Source organism: Pristis pectinata, chromosome 12 (assembly GCF_009764475.1).
Source record: "Pristis pectinata isolate sPriPec2 chromosome 12, sPriPec2.1.pri, whole genome shotgun sequence".
In the NCBI taxonomy this organism is placed as follows: domain Eukaryota; kingdom Metazoa; phylum Chordata; class Chondrichthyes; order Rhinopristiformes; family Pristidae; genus Pristis; species Pristis pectinata.
Window position 1 is genome coordinate 43,336,186 of NC_067416.1, and position 21,739 is coordinate 43,357,924.

Consider the following 21,739-nt stretch of genomic DNA (forward strand, 5'->3'; position numbering starts at 1 on the left):
AACTTAACACATGCAACACCTCTTCTACAGTAATATGGACTGCTCCCAAAACATCGCCATTAATTTTGCCAGGTTCCCAAGTCCTCACATCTTTCTCCATGGTAAAAACAGAGGAGAAATAATCATTGTGAACTCTGCCCGCACGTAGCTTTCTGTCTTGGTCTTTGAGGGGCTCTATTCTCTCCTGAGTCACTCTTTTTCCCTTAATATACTTAAAAAAATCTCTTCAGGTTCTCCTTAATTTTCTCTCCCAAAGCCATTCCATGCCCCCTCTTGGCCATCCTAATTTCCTCCTTGAGTATGCTCCGGCATCCCCTATATACCTCCAGTGGTTCGCTTGATCCCAGCTGCCTGTATCTGACCCAAGCCACCATTTTCTTGAACAGAGTTATAATATCCCTTGACATCCAGAGTTTCCAACTCCCAGCAACTTTGCCTCTTAGTTTAAAAGGAACATGTAGTCCTTGAACTCTTGCTATCTCATTTTAAAAACCTCCCATTTGCTGGAGGTCCCTTTGCCCACAAACAACCTAGCCCAATCAACCTTTACAAGCTCCTGTCTAGTATCATCAAAATTCACCTTGCCCCAATTCAGAACTCGAACTTGCGGACCTTTTCTGTCCCTTTCCATAACTATTTTAAAAATACTATGCCCTCAGTCACGTGCTCCTCCTTATTTCTCAGAAGTCCCTGGTAGGGCCCTCTATATACTGTCTGAGGAAACTTTCCTGAACACATTGAATGAATTCTACCCCATCTAGACCTTTGATACAATGGCAATTCCAGTCAATGTTAGGAAAGTTAAAATCTCCTATGATGGCAACCCTGTTATTCTTACAACTCCTCAATCTCCCTGTACATTTGTTTCTCTAATTCCCAAAGACTACTTGGGAGCCTATAGTACAGTCCTAACAAGGTGATCATCTTCTTATTTCTCAGTTCCACCCATGAAACCTCACACTTGCCTGGATTAAACTCTATCTGCCATTTCTCTGCCCATATCTGCAACTGATCTATATCCCACTGTATCCTTTGGCAAACTTCTACACTATCCACATGTTAACCCGATTTTGAAGTTCCCCTTCTGTCTGTTGGAAGATCACACAGTGCCACAGTTTACTTCAAATGCGTTTATTTAGCAATATATCGCTAGGGAGAAATCTCCTTACTCTATCGTGGAGTTCTCCAAAGTACAAAGGAGTAAGCAGTTTTTTATACCAACATTGTAACACACACTTTAATTAGCCAGGTGCCACAGTTCTGGGTTGAGCAAAAAACGGACAAAGGGCTATTGCAGATGGACAAAGAGCAGCCTCACACCCCAGGTTCAGCTAATCGTTTTGCAATCGGGAGAGACAAAAACAGGTATCACCTTCATTGTTTGAGACAGCCTTCCCATTTCCCGTTAAGCTTGACTATCATCCCTATAGTTAAACATGATGGGAATCCAATTAAGTTCCAGACACAGCAATTACCACACAACACCCAGCCCAGGAAGACTGTGGTGTGGCTGCTCTGGCCTGAAAGACACTTTTTAAATCAGTATTTTGAGTAGCCGTAATTCTCATGCGTCTTAAGATATGAATACAGTTATAGTTTACTTTACTTCCTCACACAAGGCCACCAGTCTTTGTGGTATTGGCAAACTTACTGACTCACTCATCTACATTTTCATCCAAGTCATTTATATATATCTCAAACAGCAGAGGTCCCAGTACAGATCCCTGTGGAACACCACTAATCAAGGACCTCCAGCCAGAATAAGACCCATTGACTATTGCCCTCTGTCTTATGTGGGCAAACCAATTCTGAATACAAATGGCCAAGTCACCATGCATCTCAATCTTCTGGATCAGCCTACTATGAGGGACCTTGTTGAACGCTTTACTAAAATCCATATAGACAACATCCACTGCTCTACCTTTGGTCACCTCCTTGAAAAACTGAATCAAGTTACTAACACGTGACTTGCCCCACACAAAGCCATGCTGACTGTCCCTAATTAGACCACGGTTTTCCAAATGCTCATAAATCCTATCCTTAAGAATCCTCCCCAATAGCTTCCCTACCACTGGCGTGAGACTCACTGGCCTATAATTTTGAGGATTATCCCTACTTGAACAAAGGAACAACTTTAGCTGTTCCCCAGCCCTCTGGGACCTCACCTGTGGGTACAATGTATCTGGCTGGGACAGTAACACAACCAGTAGACCAGGAATCCAATTAAGTTCCAGACACAGCAATTACCACACAGCACCCAGCCCAGGAAAACTGTGGTGTGGCTGCTCTGGCCTGAAAGACACTTCTTAAATCAGTATTTTGAGTAGCCATAATTCTCATGCGTCTTAAGATATGAATACAGTTATAGTTTATTAATCCTTTACTTCCTCATTCCCCCCTTTTATCATATCATGACAACCCAGAGGGGTGCCTAGAACGGAGTCGAGAGTTTATTAATAAGGGCCTTTCAACAAGTATTCAAGCAGGTCAGCAGCACACAGCATATTATAATAATAATGATTAGCCCTACAGCTCCGTGCAGCAGGTATGATGCCCCTGATCCTCCCAGCAGCCACCCCAACCAACCCTTCCCTGCTGCAAGTCCTTGCCTAAAGTTATCTACTTGCTTCTGAATATCCAGAATGGCGTGGGAAATATTGTAGGACCCATCCCTAACATTGGTGACACATTATCCCCTAGTTTGGCACTTACTCCTCCTTTCTGAGCTAACAGGTAGTCCACAGCGTACCGGGTCTGTTGGGCATAAAGTCGAAGTTCCACCATTTCCTGGTTCACTGCCTCCAGGCCCTTGATGGTGTTGTTTCCCAGCACAGTCAGTCCGCAGACGAGGTAGTTCCGATTGTTTGCAGCCATGGTTCCTACCGAATCCCCTTGAGAGAGAGCACTCGGGAACGCATAGCCTAACGATGATCCCACTACCACAGGATCCCTCCATTCTTCGCAGAATTCCTTACTTACTGACCGTGCTGCAAGTCTTCGTCGTATACGAGCCTTCTGGGGGCAGGGGACCGTGACTGGCCCAATCACTCCTATTGTGAACCAGGCCAGCAGAGTGGGGGTGGCGGTGGTGTAGTTACCATTAAAAAAGGAGCACATACCCTTCCTTGGCCCGGTAACAGGTTATATTACCCGTTTGCCGTGGACTAGGCATCTGAGATACCAAGTGATTCCAGCAACTCTCCTTCCATGAATTCTCAGATAACTTTCCCTGGTTAGCCATTCCAAAGAGACATTAGACCCCTTCACATGGGTACCATTCCCTTCCCCACAAACCCATTGCTCCCCTGCAAGTAGTTCAACACACCAAGTGTTGACACACTCACACCTAAACCATCCTCCCCTTAATGCACACTTTCTCTCTCTACAAGTGGTGGTGGCACATGATATCTGGTGCTGTACTATCGCTAGCCCACAACCCCATCCCTTGCCGTTGAAGCAGTGGGGGAAGGACTGGTAGCTAGTTGTGCTGCTAGGGTCTGCTGTGGTTCCTTACAAACATTTACCTGGCAGAACCCTCCCGTAAGATCCCGTCTGCCCAATGCACTTTGTTTCTGAGTATTCATATCTTAAGAGAGCCCTGGGGCTCCAGCTTGGTGTGGCTACAAAAAGACCTTTCACTGATTCTGCCAAGGGGTAGCAAACGGTGTGATTGGCATGCAGTTGTATATGGGCTTTGTAAAATAAATTGTCCTCTAATGCCCACACACGAGTACCGGTAATGATAAAGAGTCCAAATTTAAGAAGCGTCATTTTCCCTCTGGTGGCCATCGCTTACAGTCACTTAGATGAATCCAGCGTTCCTGGCCCTGTACTTTCACCGTTGTAGGGGTCTGGAGTAGTATCTGGAGGGGCTTTTCCACCGAGATCCCAGCTTAGGTCGCACCCAGTCCCATATCTGCACCAACTCTCCAATTTCCAGGTTAGGCAACTCCGCATCGTTTCTGCCCTGCTGCGTAAAGGCGCTCTTCACCTGTGAATGAAGGAACTTCAAAGAGGTCATAAGTTGTCTGAAATATCATTGTAGTTCATTCTCCATAATATTAAGGTCGACCTGGGTGGGGGGCTGGGTGTCAGCATCCCATGGGGGTTCTTCCCGGGCGTCCATAAACGATTTTGGCAGCCGACACCCCGGTGGCCAACTGGGGAGTAATTCTCATGTGGTATAAAGCTAATGGGAGAACCTTCAGCCAATTTAGACCTGTCTCTGATACCAATTTAACTAATTTATTCTTCAGGGTGCCGTTGGCTCGTTCTACTATACCCGCTACCCGAGGGTGGTAGGTGCAATGAAACTGTTCGATATGCAGTGCCTTGCACAGCTCCTTATTTATTTTCCCTATGAAGTGAGGACCATTGTCTGAACTTATCTGTCGGGGTATCCCAAACCTTGGTATGATCTCTCTAAGCAATAACTTCACCACCGTTGAGGCCTTATTGTTGGTGGTTGGGAAAGCTTCAATCCATCAACTAAATACATCAACAATAATAAGACCTTGGTTATAACAATGTACACGTGATAATTCAATAAAATCAAGTTTTATACGTTCAAAAGGACCACCTGGCAAGGGGGTTCTGCCTGGAGTGCACCTCACCCCTTCCCCAGCATTGGTTTGTTGCCATATTAAACATACTCGTATTTTGCCTTGTGCTGCTTCCTCCAATCTGGGGTGCCACCAGGTATGTAGCAAAATGTTACTCATTCCCCCCCTTGCCAAGGTGGATGTCAGAATGCAGGCAGTCAATAAGCATTGGTAACAAAGAATCAGGTATACATACTTGACCGACTGGAGTAACCCAGAGGCCGTGTGGTGCAGAGGGCATACACCCGTGCGTCTTCGATAATTGTTTTTTTGAGTCAGGGGCGTCCCCCGGTAAGTGCTGCACAATAACCATGTCTGGGGTGCCCTGCATTGCTATTGTCGGTTTACAAACAACTGCCTGTTTTTCCGCAGTCGAAACGATATTAGTCCCCCGGTGTGCTGCCAATTTTGCCTCTGCATCTGTCCTGTTATTGCCCTGTGTTATTAGGGAGGGGTCTGAGAGGTGGGCTGAGCATTTAATGATGGCCAATTTATTAGGGAGGAGGATGGCTTGGAGGAGGTTCTTCACGTAAGCCGCATTCTGTATGGGGCTGCCTGCAGAGGTCAGAAATCCTCTGTGCACCCATAGTTGGCCAAAATCATGGGCAACTCCAAAAGCATAGCGGGAATCAGTAAAGATATTAGCTACTTTGTCCTTGGCTAAAATACAAGCTCTGGTCAGGGCAAAGAGTTCTGCTTTTTGGGCAGAGACTGGAGGCTGCAAAGATGCAGACTCTGCAATGTGGGAGTCATCTACTATAGCGTAGTCACAAAGGCGGATTCCCTGCTCTGAAAGAGAGAAACTGCCGTTGACATGCAGGTTTAAGTCTGCTGGCTGGAAGGCTTTATCTGAAAGGTCCGGACGGGGTGCAGTTAAGAAGTGATTACGCAGTAAATAATCATGTGGTGGGTCTTCAAGATCCTCAGGTGGGGTCCCTAGGAAGGTGGCAGGGTTAATGGTGGTACAGTATGCAAAGGAGAGGAGCAGGCTATTCAGGAGTGCTATCTCATATCGGTTTAAGCGGGCCTGGGTAAGGTGTTGGGTCTGATGGGAGGTCAGGAGTGCCGTTACGGTATGGGAAGAATAAACAACCACTGACTGTTGCAGGGTTATATTGGAGGCTGCTGTTACCAGGGAGTAGATTGCTGGAAGCATCTGTGAGCACAGCGGGAGCCACCTAGCAACTGGGTCCAGCCGAGTGGAGTAGTATGCCACCGGTCTTTTTTATCCCCATGGGTTTGAGTAAGGATGGCTGTAGCGCAGTCCTCCAGGACATTCACGAAGAGCTGAAATGGGCGATCATTTAGAGGGCATCCCAGGGCCGGGGCGCTGGCAAGGGCCTGTTTGAGCTTATCAAAGGCCTCCTTTTGTTCCTCTGTAAGTTCAAAGGGTCCCACAGACTGTCTTGAAGCCAGGGGTGTGAGGTGCTTAGTAAGGAGGGCCACGTTAGGTAGCCACTGCCTGCAGAAATTTACTAAACCTAAGAAGGCACACATACCCTTCGTGGTAGCAAGCGGTGGGGTCGCAATGATGGGTGCAATACGTTCAGGAGTGAGCTACCGCTCAGTAGCACTTAAAAGGATGCCCAGAAATTTTACCTGGTGCTGGGTTCGTTTTACTTACGTTTTAATCACGTATCCCCAAGAATGGAGTGCGTTAAGTAGTCTGCTGGTGTCCGCGATGTAGGCGGTCTCCGAGGGGCTTGCCAATCAAAGGTCATCGACATACTGGACAACATTGGATTTGTCAGAAAGTTGTTATTCTTGGAGTTGTTTATTGCAAAACTTGGGAGAAAATAGTCGGGGAGTGTATAAAACCTTGCGGGAGATGCGTCCAGGTGTATTGCTGACCTTGGAGAGTGAAAGCAAACAGGTACTGCGATTCGGGAGATAGAGGATTTGCAAAAAATGCATGCTGGAGATCTATAAGTGTAAAAGTACAAGAGTCAGCAGGGATGTTCCTGAGAATTGTGGCCGGGTTTGGGACCACGGGATGCAGTGGCTCCACTATATCATTGAGCTTACGCAGGTCTTGTATTCTGCCTGACCGGGTTTGGGGACAGGCAAGATTTTTGGGGACAGGCAAGATGCGGCTGTTGCCTGGTACATCTGAATTGTCCCAATGACATAATCTATAAAATCCTCCGGGTTTGTTTTACGGTTGGTCGCCTGACTCATGATTAAACACATCTCCTGAGGCTTCCAAGGGGTGTAAATTTGGATCGTGGGATTAGTGAGCACTCAGGCTGGATCGGGACTGGGGACACTCCTATTGGGGAGCTGTCTTTTAGTCTTAATTCCCTTTCCCTTATTCAGTATAGGCAATGGGTCAGGACCTCTAGGGTCGTCATTATAAGTGGTAGAATCGGAGTCATAGTCGTTGTCCAACCGAGGATCCATTATAGGTCTGTCCCCTACCAAAAGGTTCCGCCGTATGTCTGTGGCGTTTGACCCATTCAGAAGCGCCCTCTCTCTCTGTCTAAGCTGATTTCTGGTTCGGGACGTGACAGGAGTCAAGGGACTGTTCTCCTGACGGGGCTTGGCTGGCATTAATGGTTTGTGGGCTAGCCACAATGTATGGAGGCGGCAGTGGACTTGGGGGGTAGATAGGGGCTGTGGGTCGAACCCTCCAATCCTCCTCACTCTCATCCGTATCGTTATTTTGGAACAACAGGGGCACACCTGACATGTCGGAAGGTACCTCCACTTTCTCCTTGCTATTATTCTTTTTATTACTATTTCTACGTTTTTCCTTATTCTTCTGATCTATCCCTCCCCCTTTCCCTTATGCTTCTCTCCGCGTCGTGGTCTCCACACTGAGACTTCAGAACTTCCCAACTCTTGGGATTACCTTTCTCATCACACAAACTAATCCCTCTTCTATGTGCATTATGTTCCCAACTATTCTGCTTAGACCTACTTGTTAGGTCTTCGGCCGTTTTTCTCCTAGTAGACATTAATATTTTCCATTTTTCCCCAGTATTGTGTTCCCAAATCGCCTTTTCTGCCTTTTGGCACTTATCCAAATCCCAGGTTCCCCCTAATGGCCGTATTTCATTTCCCAATTTTATTTTTGAGGCATGCCGATAATCTGCGGAAGTTATACTCATTTTTCGGGTCGTCTTTACATAATTTAGATAGTGGGGTATTGGACCCAGACTTATCGAGAGTTTGTCCCATTTTTTTTCTTTCTTATTTTTCTTACCTTTTTTTTAACCGTACGGTACAGGTCGCTGCGATTATCTATAACATCGATCGGTCTCTTTCCTTCACCCACTTCAGCTTCCTGACCTTCCCATGGGGGATTTCCCCACTTAAGAACCGGTCTAAGGCAGGGTGGTAGTACTAGAGAACCGATCTCAACACTTAGAGCTCTAAACTTCAAAATTCGCAAACTTAAACTAATCCTGACTGGGGACTCGAACCCCAAACCTTAAATCAACTGGAGACTCAAACCCCAAACCTTAAATTAACCAAGGACTCGAACCCCAAACATTAAATCAACCAGGGACTCAAACCCCAAACCTTAAATTAACCGGGGACTCAAACCCCAAACCTTAAATCAACCGGGGACTCGAACCCCAAACCTTAAACCCAAAACCCAAGACAGGGGATTCAAACCCCTTCTTACCTGCGACACTCAGACAGGTTCGCGAGGAGTCCGTCAGAGGATTTCCAATAAGCAAAGGGATCGGTCAGGAGTCCGGCTGCCCGAGAGGGATCAAGGTGAAGTTGGGCCCTTCCGTCTCAGGTAGTCGATGTCCCTGTCGATCGCTCACACCACTTCCGAAACCTCGTCTTGGACTCCTGGCTGTCTCACCAAATTGTTAACCCGAGTTTGAAGTTCCCCTTCTGTCTGTTGGAAGATCACACAGTGCCACAGTTTACTTCAAACGCGTTTATTTAGCAATATATCACTAGGGAGAAATCTCCTTACTCTATCGTGGAGCCTGCAGTGGAGTTCTCCGAAGTACAAAGGAGTAAGCAGTTTTTTATACAAACATTGTCATGCACAATTTAATTAGCCAGGTGCCACAGTTCTGGGTTGAGCAGAAAACGGACAAAGGGCTACTGCAGATGGGCAAAGAGCAGCCTCACACCCCAGGTTCAGCTAATCGTTTTGCAATCGGGAGAGACAAAAACAGGTATCACCTTCATTGTTTGAGACAGCCTTCCCATTTCCCGTTAAGCTTGACTATCATCCCTATAGTTAAACATGATGGGAATCCAATTAAGTTCCAGACACAGCAATTACCACACAGCACCCAGCCCAGGAAAACTGTGGTGTGGCTGCTCTGGCCTGAAAGACACTTTTTAAATCAGTATTTTGAGTAGCCGTAATTCTCATGCGTCTTAAGATATGAATACAGTTATAGTTTACTTTACTTCCTCACACAAGGCCACCAGTCTTTGTGGTATTGGCAAACTTACTGACTCACTCATCTACATTTTCATCCAAGTCATTTATATATATCTCAAACAGCAGAGGTCCCAGTACAGATCCCTGTGGAACACCACTAATCAAGGACCTCCAGCCAGAATAAGACCCATTGACTATTGCCCTCTGTCTTATGTGGGCAAACCAATTCTGAATACAAATGGCCAAGTCACCATGCATCTCAATCTTCTGGATCAGCCTACTATGAGGGACCTTGTTGAACGCCTTACTAAAATCCATATAGACAACATCCACTGCTCTACCTTTGGTCACCTCCTTGAAAAACTGAATCAAGTTACTAACACGTGACTTGCCCCACACAAAGCCATGCTGACTGTCCCTAATTAGACCACGGTTTTCCAAATGCTCATAAATCCTATCCTTAAGAATCCTCCCCAATAGCTTCCCTACCACTGGCGTGAGACTCACTGGCCTATAATTTTGAGGATTATCCCTACTTGAACAAAGGAACAACTTTAGCTGTTCCCCAGCCCTCTGGGACCTCACCTGTGGGTACAATGTATCTGGCTGGGACAGTAACACAACCAGTTGACCTGCTGCCTCACAGCTCCAGCAACCCAGGCTTAATCCCGACCTCCAGTGCTATCTTTGTGTAGTTTGCACGTTCTCCCTGTGACCTTGTGCGTTTCCTCCCAGGTCCCAAAGATATGCAGGCTAGTGGGTTAATTGGTTGGTTTAAATTCTCTCTAGTGTGTACGTGAGTAGTAAAGTTGGGGAAAGTCGATGGAACTGTGGGAAGAGTAAAATGGGATTAGTGTAGGATTAGTGTAAATAGGTGCTTTAAAATCAGTGGACTTATTGGGCCAAAATGTTTGTTTCTGTGCTCCATTGTTCTGTGACAATGTAATTCTGCACATTGTCCTGTGAAACCACTCTAACACTGAATAGACAACTAATTTATATGTTTGGACTTGATCCATACAAACTCTTAACATCTGTACAATGTTAATGTACACAATTATGTAAGTTCTCTCCAGGCAACTTTCTGTCTAATCTAAATAATATTCATCTAAAATGACCCGACATACTAGGGACTGTAGATTTTCTGGACTATTGGTTGTTATCCCCATTACTACTCCAACACACTTTTAATTCACTTTTTTCAGATGTTATACATAGAATATTACATTTTCCAATAAACCTGATGAGTTTAAAGGAAGCTTGGGAAACAGAACCAGGTGAGTTTCAAGGGAGCACGAGAACCTGGGCCCCAATGAGTTTAAAGGGATTGAGGGTACCAGCACTCCATTGAGTGAAAGGGAGAGCAGGAAGTAGCAGATGGTGAGCCAGACGCCAAACCCCTGGAGATTTCCGAATAGTCAGATAATGGATTGTCAGAGTTTCACTGTAAATTCCATCTGCCATATTCTCAGTCTCTCACTTAGCTTGTCTATATCCCTTTAAAGTCTTTTTACATCCTCCTCATAATTCCATCTAGTTTTGTATCATCAGCAAACTAGGAATTTGATGGAGACACAAGAGACTGCAGATGCTGGAATCAGGAGCAACAAACAATCTACTGGAGGAACTCAGTGGGGAGGAAAGGAATTGTCGACGTTTCAGGTCAAAACGCTGCATCAGGACAGAGTAGAGAGGGGAGATGGCCAGTGTAAAGAAGAGTGGGAGTGGTCAGACGGGAGCCTGAGGTGATTGGTGGATTGAGGAAGGGTGAAAGGTTGCACCAAGTGAGTTGGGGGGGGTTGGTGGTGAGGGGTTGTTGTGAAGTTGGGAGACAATGGCAGGTGGATGATAGATGGAGGCAGACAACCAATTGCCTTGGGCTCTGGTCTCACCACTCCCCTTCCCCTCCTCATACCGGCCATCTCCCCTCTCCACTCTCAGTCCTGATGTAAGCTTTCGACCCGAAACTAGGAATTTGACACTTGGTCTGCTCAGCCAATGGGTTGATGTAGATTGAGGATAGCTTGGATTCGAGCACCATTCTCTGTGTCACCCCATTACTCACAGCCTGCCAGCTTGAGGGAAATTCATTTATTTCCACTACTTTCTCTCTTGTTTGTTAACCCAGTCTTGATCCATGCCATTATATTACCCCAAACACCATGTGTTCTAACTTTGTTGATCAACTTCTGGTGAGGGACCTTATCAAAAGCTTCCCAAAAATCCAAATACCTATTGTATGCTGGTTCCCCCTTATCTATTCTACTAATCACCTACTCAAGGAATTCCAATACATTGTCAAATGAGGTGTGTTTTTCATAATTCCTTGCTGACTCTACTCAGTCATATTATTATTTTCCAGGCATATTGTTCTTGCATTTTTATTCTGTTATCTATATCCATTTGAACAATATTCTGCATTTCTGTTCTTCCTCCCAAAGTAGATAACCTCACATTTCCTCACACTATACTCATCTGTTTTATTCATGACAATATCCTTGATAAGGTTAGAAGTGGGAATGTTTACTCTGCAGTGTTCAGTTCCATGAACTGAAGTGTATAAAATTGTGAGAGGTTCAACACGACCTGTACCTCACGAGGGGCAACGTACTCTCAGAATCCAGCTGAATGTTTAAGTCATAGAGTTGTACAGCACAGAAAGGTAGTGGTTAGAGAGGCAATTGTCTATTTTATCCTGGATACTGTGAGTTTCTTGTTTGTTAATTGAGCCCCACTATTCCAGAAAATAGGAGTCTTTCGTCAAGCCCAGGCTTGTATCTTGCAGACAATGAAAAGGCTTTGGGGAGTTGAGCAGTGAATCACCCACTTCAGAATACACAACCTCTGGGTTGCTCTTGTAGCTGTAGTGTTCACCTGGTTTGTTCAGTTAATTTTATGGTCAACAGGGACCTATCCCCTCCCCCACTCTAGAACTGAAAATTAAAAAAAGGAGATACTGGAAATCTGAAATGAAAGCACAAAATGCTGTCAATATTCGGGTCAGGTAGCACATTTGGAATGGTTAATGTTTCAGGTTTAAAACCCATTATCAGAAATGGTAAGTGAGCAAAAAAAAATTAGAGAAATAAAGGACTGCAGATGCTGGAATCGAGATGAAAAATACTATGATGCTGGAAAAACTCAGCAGGCCAGGCAGCATCCGTGGAGAAAAGCACGGGTCTTCAAGAAGGGTCCTGACCCAAAACGTTGACCGCCTGCTTTTCTCCACGGATGCTGCCTGGCCTGCTGAGTTCCTCCAGCATCAGCATGTTTTTCATTATGAGCATAGGGCAAAGGGAATATCTTTGAAAGGGTTGCTGAAGTGATTCCAATGTTTACAGAGCCAAATAGTTAATGGGTTAATGAGGGCAGGTAGAAAAAGAGAGGGAGAAAACAAACAAAGGGACATGTTAAAGCTGTAAAATGCAAATCAGAGCTGGGTTGAAGCTGAAACCAAAAAGAGAATGCAGAAAATGCACAGGTGTAGTGTAGTGGGACGAAAAAACACTCAGTTAATACTACAAGTGGATAACCTTACAGCAGAAATGGCCAGTTCTGATACAAACTGTTAAATTCTATAATGAGACAGAAAGGATGCAAGGTGCTCAGATATCATGGTATATGTACAGTGTATCACGTGCAAGCCCAGTGTATTCTTGATAAGATGTAGTGTCTAGTATTGCTCAGGAATCCAGCTGTGAGTCACCAAGATAATGCCTGAAAATACATCACAGTATTATTGTGAGGAGAGTATTCAAAATATTGTGGGGTACCATAGAACAATACAGCACAATACAGGCCCTTCGGCCCACCATGTTGTGCCGCCCTTAATTAATTAAGGTTGTGAAATGAAAATCTTAATTTCTTCTCTTTTTGCCTTCCAACATAAGATGTGAAATTGAACTAGCCTCTCTAGCAAGCATAAACATTTATGATGTGAAGAACATTGGAGTTCTGTCCATGTTTGGTTAATATATTGCCAAGAGCAATCACTTGTGGCCACTTATCTCATGCTGTTTGTGTGATTGTGATGTTTCACCTTGTTTCTTGATATTACCAGTGACTATACTTCAAAAGTATTAACTTGCCTGGTAAAGTGGGATATCTGGAAGTCACAAAAGGTGTTAAGTAAATGGAAAGGTTTTTTATTTGCCTAGTCCTGGACTTGTACTTTTGAATATCTATAGAATGAAATCAAGAGTAAAGATTTCAGTTTTGTGCATGATGTGAAAATTCTGAATCCTGAGAAAGATGTTGACCTTCATTTATGGCTGGAGAGAATCGTTTGAGGGGACAAAGTTAGGGCAAAATACTGGCTGTACAGTAATAGAAACAGAAGATGCTGGAAGTAGTCAACAGGTGTGGCAGTGTTTATGGCAAAAAAAACTGTTAATATTTCAGCTTAATAACCTTTTCATCAGAACTAGGAAAAGTTGAAAATGAAAGATGTTTCAAGTAACAGAGCAAATTAAGGTGGATTGGGGGTGGTTATTAGAGAGAATAAAGGGAAAGGGAAGGGAATTTACACAGAGGGTGGTGGGTGCCTGGAATGTGTTGCCAGGCGTGATCGTGGAGGAAAATGCAATAGAGGCTTTCAGGAGGCTCTTAGACAGGCTCATGAATGTGCAGGAAATGGAGGGATATGGAGGTTGTGTAGGCAGAAGGAGTTACCCAAATTGGGCATTTGGTTACTTATTTAATTTGGCACAACATCGTGGACCAAAGGGCCTGTTCCTGTGCTCTACTGCTCTATGTTCCATGAAGTAAGGAGTACCTGTGATAGGGCAGAGAGCATGAAAGATTGAATGCTCTGAAAGGTTTTGGTAAGGAGATGATGGGAGGGAGAGTAGTGAGATTCAAAACATTGCAGTTGCTGGAATAATGTTGATGGGTGATCTTTCATCAGAACTCTGACCTCTCTGCCTTTGGCCTTTTCTACTGTTTTGATGAAGCTCAACATAAACTGAAGGTGTAGCAGCTCATTGTCCAATCTGATGTATTAAGTACCTCAGGAGTGAAGACACAGTTCATCGATTTCAGTGTCAGAACTGAAACAAAAACACAAATTCTGGAAGAACTCAGCCAGTCAAGCAGCACATGTGGCTAGAGAAACCATTTTGGGTCAGGCACCCTTCCTCAGAACTGGGGGAAAAGCGGAGGGGATACAGTTTTCAAAACAGCTGGGAAAATGAGTGAGGTATAAGACAAAAATTATGGAGATTGGTTAAGACGTATCAGGTGATAGGGAGCATGAGTATCAATGGAGGGAGGCAAGTTGAAAAAGGGATGTGAGCATAATGGGAAATCAGTTTACCTGAAGTTGGAAAATTCATTGCTCATTCCAGAAGGTTGCAAAGTGCCCAGATGGAAGATAAGTTGTTGTTCCTCAAGTTTACGCTGGGCTTCACTACGGCAGTGGAAGAGACCACACACAGATACGTTGGAACAGGAGTGGGATTGAGAATTAAAGTGACATGCAATGGGAAGGATCACCCCCATGGGCCAAGCACAAGTGCTCCACAAAGCAATCACCCAATTTGCATTTGGTTTCTCCAATGCAGAGGAGGCCACATTGTGAACTTATGCAGTAGATTGGAAGAAGTGTAAGTGAATCGCTGCTTCACCTGGAATGATTGTTTGGATCCCTGCTGCCTAGCCTGCTGAGTATTTTCTCATTTCAGTTTTCCAGCAGGAGGTTCACAACATCAGGATGAAGCACAGTGGCATAGTTAAGGAATGGACAGCACAAAGTTCCTCTGTCCTAATAAACTGTCATTAATTTCACTCTCATTTCATTGGCATTTAAAGCTATAGCTTTGCACCATTGCCTCTGGAGACTTCCTGTGATTAAATATATGGACACAACTTGCTGAAGTAATCCTTAAAGGATGAGACTGGAAATAGATAATGGGAAGTAAGGAAAAGTCAGAGACTTGAACATTAATCTGTAATTATCGTAGAAAACAATAAAGTATACCAATAATTGTGGAAAATCAACTGGCAAAAGAAAGGAGGAACTTCAATTTTCTCTAATGACACTGACGTTCCTGGACCTGATGGCCTGCATTGTAGAGTCTTAAAAGAAGCAGCCACAGAAATAGTGGATGCATTGTTATGATCTTCCACAAATTTCCAGGTCCTGAAAATGTCCCACCTGAGGGAAACAGAAGCAATACAACAACAGACCAATTATTCTGTCATTAGAAAAGTAATGGAATTCATTACCAAGGAAGTGACAGTACAACATCTAAAATTAAACAGAGCTGGCATCATTTTTGGAAGGGTAGTACCGTATGGCAAATGTATTAGAACCAGATATAGGTTGTGTATTTGTATTTCTAAAGGGCATTCGATAAGATGCCATGTAAGAAATAAGAGCTTGTGGTGTTGGGCAAATATATTAGCATGGATAGGGAACTGGTTCATTAACAGAGTCACCATGAGTAGGCCATTTTCTGAATGGGAAGCTTTATTTTGTGGCATGCCACAGGGATCAGTGCTGGGGCTTGAACTATCTACAGACTATATTAATGACTTAAATGAAGTAAATGAGTGTAGTGGACCCATTTTTCTAGACCATACAAAGATAGGTGGGAGAGTAAGTTCTGAGGAGGATGCAGGCCCTGCAAAGCGACAAAGATAGATTAAGTGAAGGGGCAAAATGTGACAGAGCTTATAAATATGAGGTTATCCAATTTTTGTAGGAAGAGTAGAAAAGCAGAATATTATAGAAATTGAGAGAGACTAAAGGATAGTGCAGTGGAGAGAGATCTGTAATTGGAATCTTGGCTTGTATAGCAAAGGGGGTGGAGATCCAGAATAAGAAACTATTGCTGCAATTGGAGTACTAAATACAAATTTGGACATGTTATGTAAAGAGGGATTTACATGCATTGGAAGCAGTTAAGAAAGAGGTTCACTAAATTGATTCCCAAGATGAAGGGGTGTCTGAGCATCATGGAGGAATTATGTCACAGAAAGAGACAATTCATCCCACGTTGCCTGGTTGGTCAAGAATGAACTGTCCAGCCAAAACTCAATCTCATGCACTCAGTCCACAGCCCTGCAGTCCTTCCATCCAAGTACTTCCTAGTGTGTTGAGAATTTCTGCCTCTATCACACTTTTAGGCAGTGGGTTATAAGGGATGATTGAGTAGGTTGGGCCTATACACTTTGCACTTTAGAAGAAAGAGAAGGGATCTTACTGAAACATGAAAAATTCTGAGGAGCACTCTTGTGGTAGATATTGAGAGGAAGTTTCACCCTGTAGGGTAATAAGGGGTTGTCCATTTCATATTTATCATAATTTCTTATTACCCAGAAAGAGGCCACTTCACCCGTCAAATCTATGCTGGGCTCCTTTATTGGCCCCAAACTCCCATTTATCTCTCTGCAACCTTTTCTCTCTCCATGCCTATCAATTCATCACTGAATCTCCTGCCCTTCCAGCTGCACCAGGGGCAATTTACCACAGACAATTAATCTACAAGCATGCCTTTGGAATGTGGGAGGAAATTGAGAGAAACCCACATGGTCACATGGAGAACATGCCAATTCTTACACAACACCCGAGTTATGGTAAATCAGTGGCCTTGATATGCATCATGTGATATAATCTTGTAACTCTCAAAACAAAGCGTATTTTGTTATCCTTTAGCAGTAATACAGGAGCTCTGGCAGTGGAAGTCCTGTGTTAAATCCTGTGCTTAATATACTGTTTAATAGCTGTAAAAAATGCCTGATGGATTTTTATGAGGTGCACCAACCTTTTTGTGTAGGCCTTCACAAATAGACACATCAAATGGAGAAACAGTGTAAATACATCAAGTGGTTATAGTAATATTATACAGTCATTAAGACTTCCGAGAATAGAATTTGCTTCGGATCTTTGTGATGTGGGGCAAATGCCGGAATTTCAGGGGTAGGAGTCACAAGAAGAACAAAAGAACATAAGAAAACAGCAGGATTAGCCTACCTGGTCCTCAAGTCTGCCCTACCATTCAATATGATCCCGGCTGAGATGCATATGGATGATCATGAGAATAGGGAGGGGTATGTTGATATTCTAGGGCAAGAAGAAGAAGATGTTGGGTAGTGTTGAAAAACATTAAGGTGCCTGATGGGATCTATCCCAGGACACTGAGGAGGCAATGCTGGGGCTTTGACAGAGATTTTTGTATCCTCTTTGGCCATGGGTGAGGTGCCAGAAGACTGGGAACTAGCCGATGTTGTTCTTCTTTTTAAGAAGGGCAACAGGGACAAACCAGAAAATTATAGGCTGGTAAGCCTTACATCAGTCATAGGGAAGTTATTGAAGGTTCTTCGTGACAGGATTTGCTTACATTTGGAAAAGCATGGACTTCTTAGGGATAGTGTTGGTTTGATTTGATTGAGTTTGTGAGGACCTGGCAAAAATGATTCATGAGGGTAGGGCAGTGGATGTTGTCTCATGATTTTAGTAAAGCATTTGACAAGGTCTCTCATGGTAGGCTAGTCCAGAAAATTAAGTCACATGGGATCCACAGTGAGTTGGTCAATTGGATCCAAAATTGGCCTGGTCATGGAAGACAGAGTGTAGTGGTGGAGGGGTGTTTTACTGAATGGAGGTCAGTGACCTCCATTGCGAATGGAGTTCTCTGTATGTTCCACAAGTCTCATTGTTGGGACTGTTGTTTGTAATATATATAAATGATATGGATGAAAATGTAGGTAGGTCTGATAAGTTAGTTTCAGACTACACAAAACTTGCTGGAAACTTGTCAAAGGATACAGCAGGATATAGATCAGTTTAAATTTGGGCATAGAAATGGCAGGTGGAGTTTAACCTGGACAAGTGTGAGGTGTTGCATTTTAGGAGGTCAAATGCAAGATGCAAGTATACAATAAATGACAGGATCCTTAGGAGCATTGATGTACAGTGGGATCTGGGGCTACAAGTCATCACTCCCTGAAAGTGGCAACACAAGTGGATAGGGTGGTGAGGAAGGCATGCTTGCAGTCATCGGTTGGGGCATTGAGTATAAAGGTTGACAAGTGTTGGATTCGATTGTTTTAAGTAGTTTTTTTTAACATGTATAGTGTTTAATACACCTCAAGTGGCTGCACAAGGAATGGCTGCTTCCTAGCTTATTGGTTTGTCCATCAGGTGAATATGTGTTTTCTCATTGGTTGGTTTTGCCACAGGTATCTAATAGGTTTCCTGATTGGACTATTGTTAGCTAAGGAGTACCTCTTATCTCAGGTATAAAAGGTGTTGTTTTTTGTTAGTCACTCTCTTGCCTCTATCTCTCTTAAGCACCCCCGCCCCCGCCAGCCCTAGCTCATCTTTAGTTCCTTTTGTCTCAGCTCATCTCCCAGTAATAAAGCTAGTGCCATGTGCTCTGTGACTGTTTCTTTGTTTTAAACTTTTCTAATAAAACTTTGTGAAGCACCAAGTTGTTTTCAACTCATTCTTGGACTCCTGAAAGAACTTGCAGATTTGAAAATAACCAGATTATTTTCTGGCCACATTTGGAGTATTGTGCACACTGCAGGATGGATGTGGAGGCTTTGGAGGGGGTGCAGAAGATATTCATTGGGATGTTGCCTAGATTTAGAGTGTATTTGCTATAAGGAGAGGTTGGACAAACTGAGATTGTTTTCTTTGGAGCATCGGAGGCTGAGAGGTGACCAAATAGAAGTATATAAAATTATGAAAAGCATTGATAGGTCAGAGTCTTTTTCCCAGAGTGTAAATGTCAAATACAAGAGGGCATAAGTTCAAGGTGAGAGGGGGGAAAGTTTAAAAAAGATTTGCGAGGCAAGTTTTTTTTACACAGAGAGTGGTAGATGCTGCTGGGGGAGGTGGTAAAAGCAGATATGAGAGCACCGTTAAGGAGGCACTTAGACAGACAAATGAACAGGCAGGGAGTAGAGGGATATGGACCACTTGCTGGCAGGTGGGATTAGGTTAGATTAGCATTGTGGTTGGCACAGACATGATGTGCTGAAGGGCCTGTTCCTGTGCTGTATGTTTTATGTTCTCTTACCATAACTCAAGCTGGCAACGTCAGAGGCATCTTTCTCATGAGAAAAGATCAAGTTGTTGATTCAGAGAGATTTTGCTTGGGAATGTGTCATCTAACAGAGTGTGTGAACAATCTGCAGTATTCCACCTAGCAGCTGAGAGTCTTAGTAAAACAAACCAAGAAAATGTGATTTACAGAATCACCTTTCCTGACAGACAGCAAAGTAAATTTACTTCAATTTTAGAGCATGATGGAATTATTATACTAGCATGAATGACAAACTCCACTGCTTCTTTGAAGAAGCAGCATTAATTTAGGCAATATCACCACATCGAACAAGAGACAGGAGTCCTGCACACATATTCCTTTTAAAATCAGTTTAGGTCAATTTCAAGTCATGGAATAACTTCACTATATAGCTTGCAGAATCAGTGGACAGATGTATCACATTAGTCTGTGGCTTTTTGAATGTGCTGACATTTTATCCAAGCAATGTTGCTCAATAGAGAATTGCATTTTTGCACAAATTCCATGCCTACAAAATAATCCTCCCACTTTTTTCTTGTCATCGTAAATGATAAACAGGATCGAGTCATAGCAGCACAGCACACACAGAAACAGGCTCCTTGGCCAAACTCGTCTGTACAGACCAAGTTGTCCACTTGAGATAGTCCCATTTCCCTGCATTTGGCCCATATTGCTCTAAACCTTTCCTATCCACATACCTGTCTAAATGTCTTTTAACTGTTGTAATTGTACCCACGTTTCGTTGCATATACCCACCACCCTCTGTGTGAAAAAGTTGCCCCTCCATTCCCTTTTAAATGGTTCCCCTCTCACCTTAGACCAATGCCCTCTAGTTTTAGAATCCACTACCCTGGGAAAAAGACTGACCATTCACCTTATCTGTGCTCCTCATGATTTTACAAAGCTCTATAAGGTCACCTCTCAGCCTCCTACACTTCAGGGAAAACAGCCCCAGACTATTTAGTCTCCCATTTTAGCTCAAGCCTTCCAGTCCCATAACATCCTCGTGAATCTTTTCTGCACCCTTTCCAGCTTAATGACATCCTTCCTATTTCCTGGTGACCAGAACGGTGCAATCTCATCAAAAGTCTTGTACAGCTGCAACATGACATCCCAACTCTTGTATTCAGTGCCCTGACCAATGAAGGCAAGCAAGCCAAACATATTCTTCACCACCCTACCTGTGCCTCCGCGTTCAGGGAACTGAGTACCTGCAGATGTGTTGTTAAGATTTTTTTTGTAATTATTGCATTGTTTCCAATGATTTGCCAATTATGTTCAAAAATCTTGTTCGTTGCTTGTTGAAAAGTTAGCATGCATGTGCCAGATTCTTCTAGCAGGGCTTTCCTGGGAAATGGTTCATATGCCTAGTTCACTGTGGTTTCTGATTACACCTTTGCCAAAACTTATCATCCTCCTCTTCCATGTGCATCTTTTTTTCATTTTACTTACAGTCTCTGTTGGTGATAGTTGTATTAATCCTTCATGATCCTTCAAAAATTTAACATATCCCAAACTGTATTTTAACCCACACTATTTTGTTCAACAATCACCTCTGTGCTCAGGTATTTAGATGGCAGAAAACTAATATTCTCATTAATGTACTTAATTCCTTTATGGCCTTGCCCTTCTCCCCATGAAGTCCTGCAATGCAGCCCCAGTGGGCTCTGCTTTCTTCTGCCTGTATTTTTTGAGTTCTCCTTGTCTTTGCCACACTACAGATAAGTAGCTTTTGTGTCAATGAGCTTTGGAGCTTTTGCTAATCTTTATAACTGCTCTTATAAGCCAATGGAACATCTTTGATTGCCCCTCCTATTTTTTCTTGTGTCTGTCTGCTGCCTGCTTTTTTAATACACCATTAAATTCTGTTTGGATTTTGTTTTCCTATTTGAGTATCATCTGAATGTAGATGGTTGTAAGTTAACCTTTCACAAACTATATTTCCAAATCTATTATGCAGTTTTTAAATGTCATTATATTTCCAAATCTATTGTGCAGTTCTTACATGGCATTATTATATTGTAATTATGCCCTTGTTGCCTTAGATTAATTAACTTTTACTCAATGGATCTCTTTGTTTGAAATGCTCCACCTTCTGATTAACATAAACTCTAGTGCTAGGTAAGATAACAACAAATATAATAATGCAGCGAGTGAAAGATGCAGATTTCAAATAAGGATTGGGCTAAAATGTGTTTGGTAAAAATGAGTGCTTAATGGTTGACGTGGACTCAGTGGACTGAAGGGTCTGTTTCCTGGCTGTACCTCACTATGATTCATAAACAGGAATATTATGTGGCAGTTTCAATGTCAAATAATTATTGACAAGCTTGTAAGCATAATTGCAGGTTTCCTGGTAGAGCTTCACCTTCACTCGCAGAGTTTAGGAGAGGGGCGTTAATATTTGGGTGCAACTTGTCTTTACAACAACAGAATTTCACATTGATTTTTTTGTACCAATTTATTTTTAATGTGTCATTTTTCTGTTTTTCAGATAATAGGAGGATTAATCCTCTGTATTGGGATATATGCAGAGGTTGAAAGACAGAAATACAAAACACTGCAAGGTGCCTTTCTTGCTCCAGCTATTATCTTGATTGTCCTCGGAATTCTGATGTTTGTGGTTTCTTTCATTGGTGTCCTAGCATCTCTCCGGGATAACTTGTGTCTTCTTAGAGTGGTAAGATATTCTCTGTTTATAACCGTTTTTGCATTGAGTTTTCACCTCTGTACTTTGTTTCAAA

General features: G+C 43.3%; 1 protein-coding gene across 1 annotated transcript in view; it reads left to right on the top strand.

The window, feature by feature from the left end:
* tspan15 (tetraspanin 15) overlaps nucleotides 1-21,739 on the top strand; it is a 127,607-nt gene that overhangs the window by 45,209 nt on the left and 60,659 nt on the right. The window contains exon 2 of the mRNA XM_052027514.1: nucleotides 21,490-21,675. Within this exon, the coding sequence (XP_051883474.1) occupies nucleotides 21,490-21,675 (186 nt within the window). The remainder of the gene's footprint in view (nucleotides 1-21,489; nucleotides 21,676-21,739) is intronic.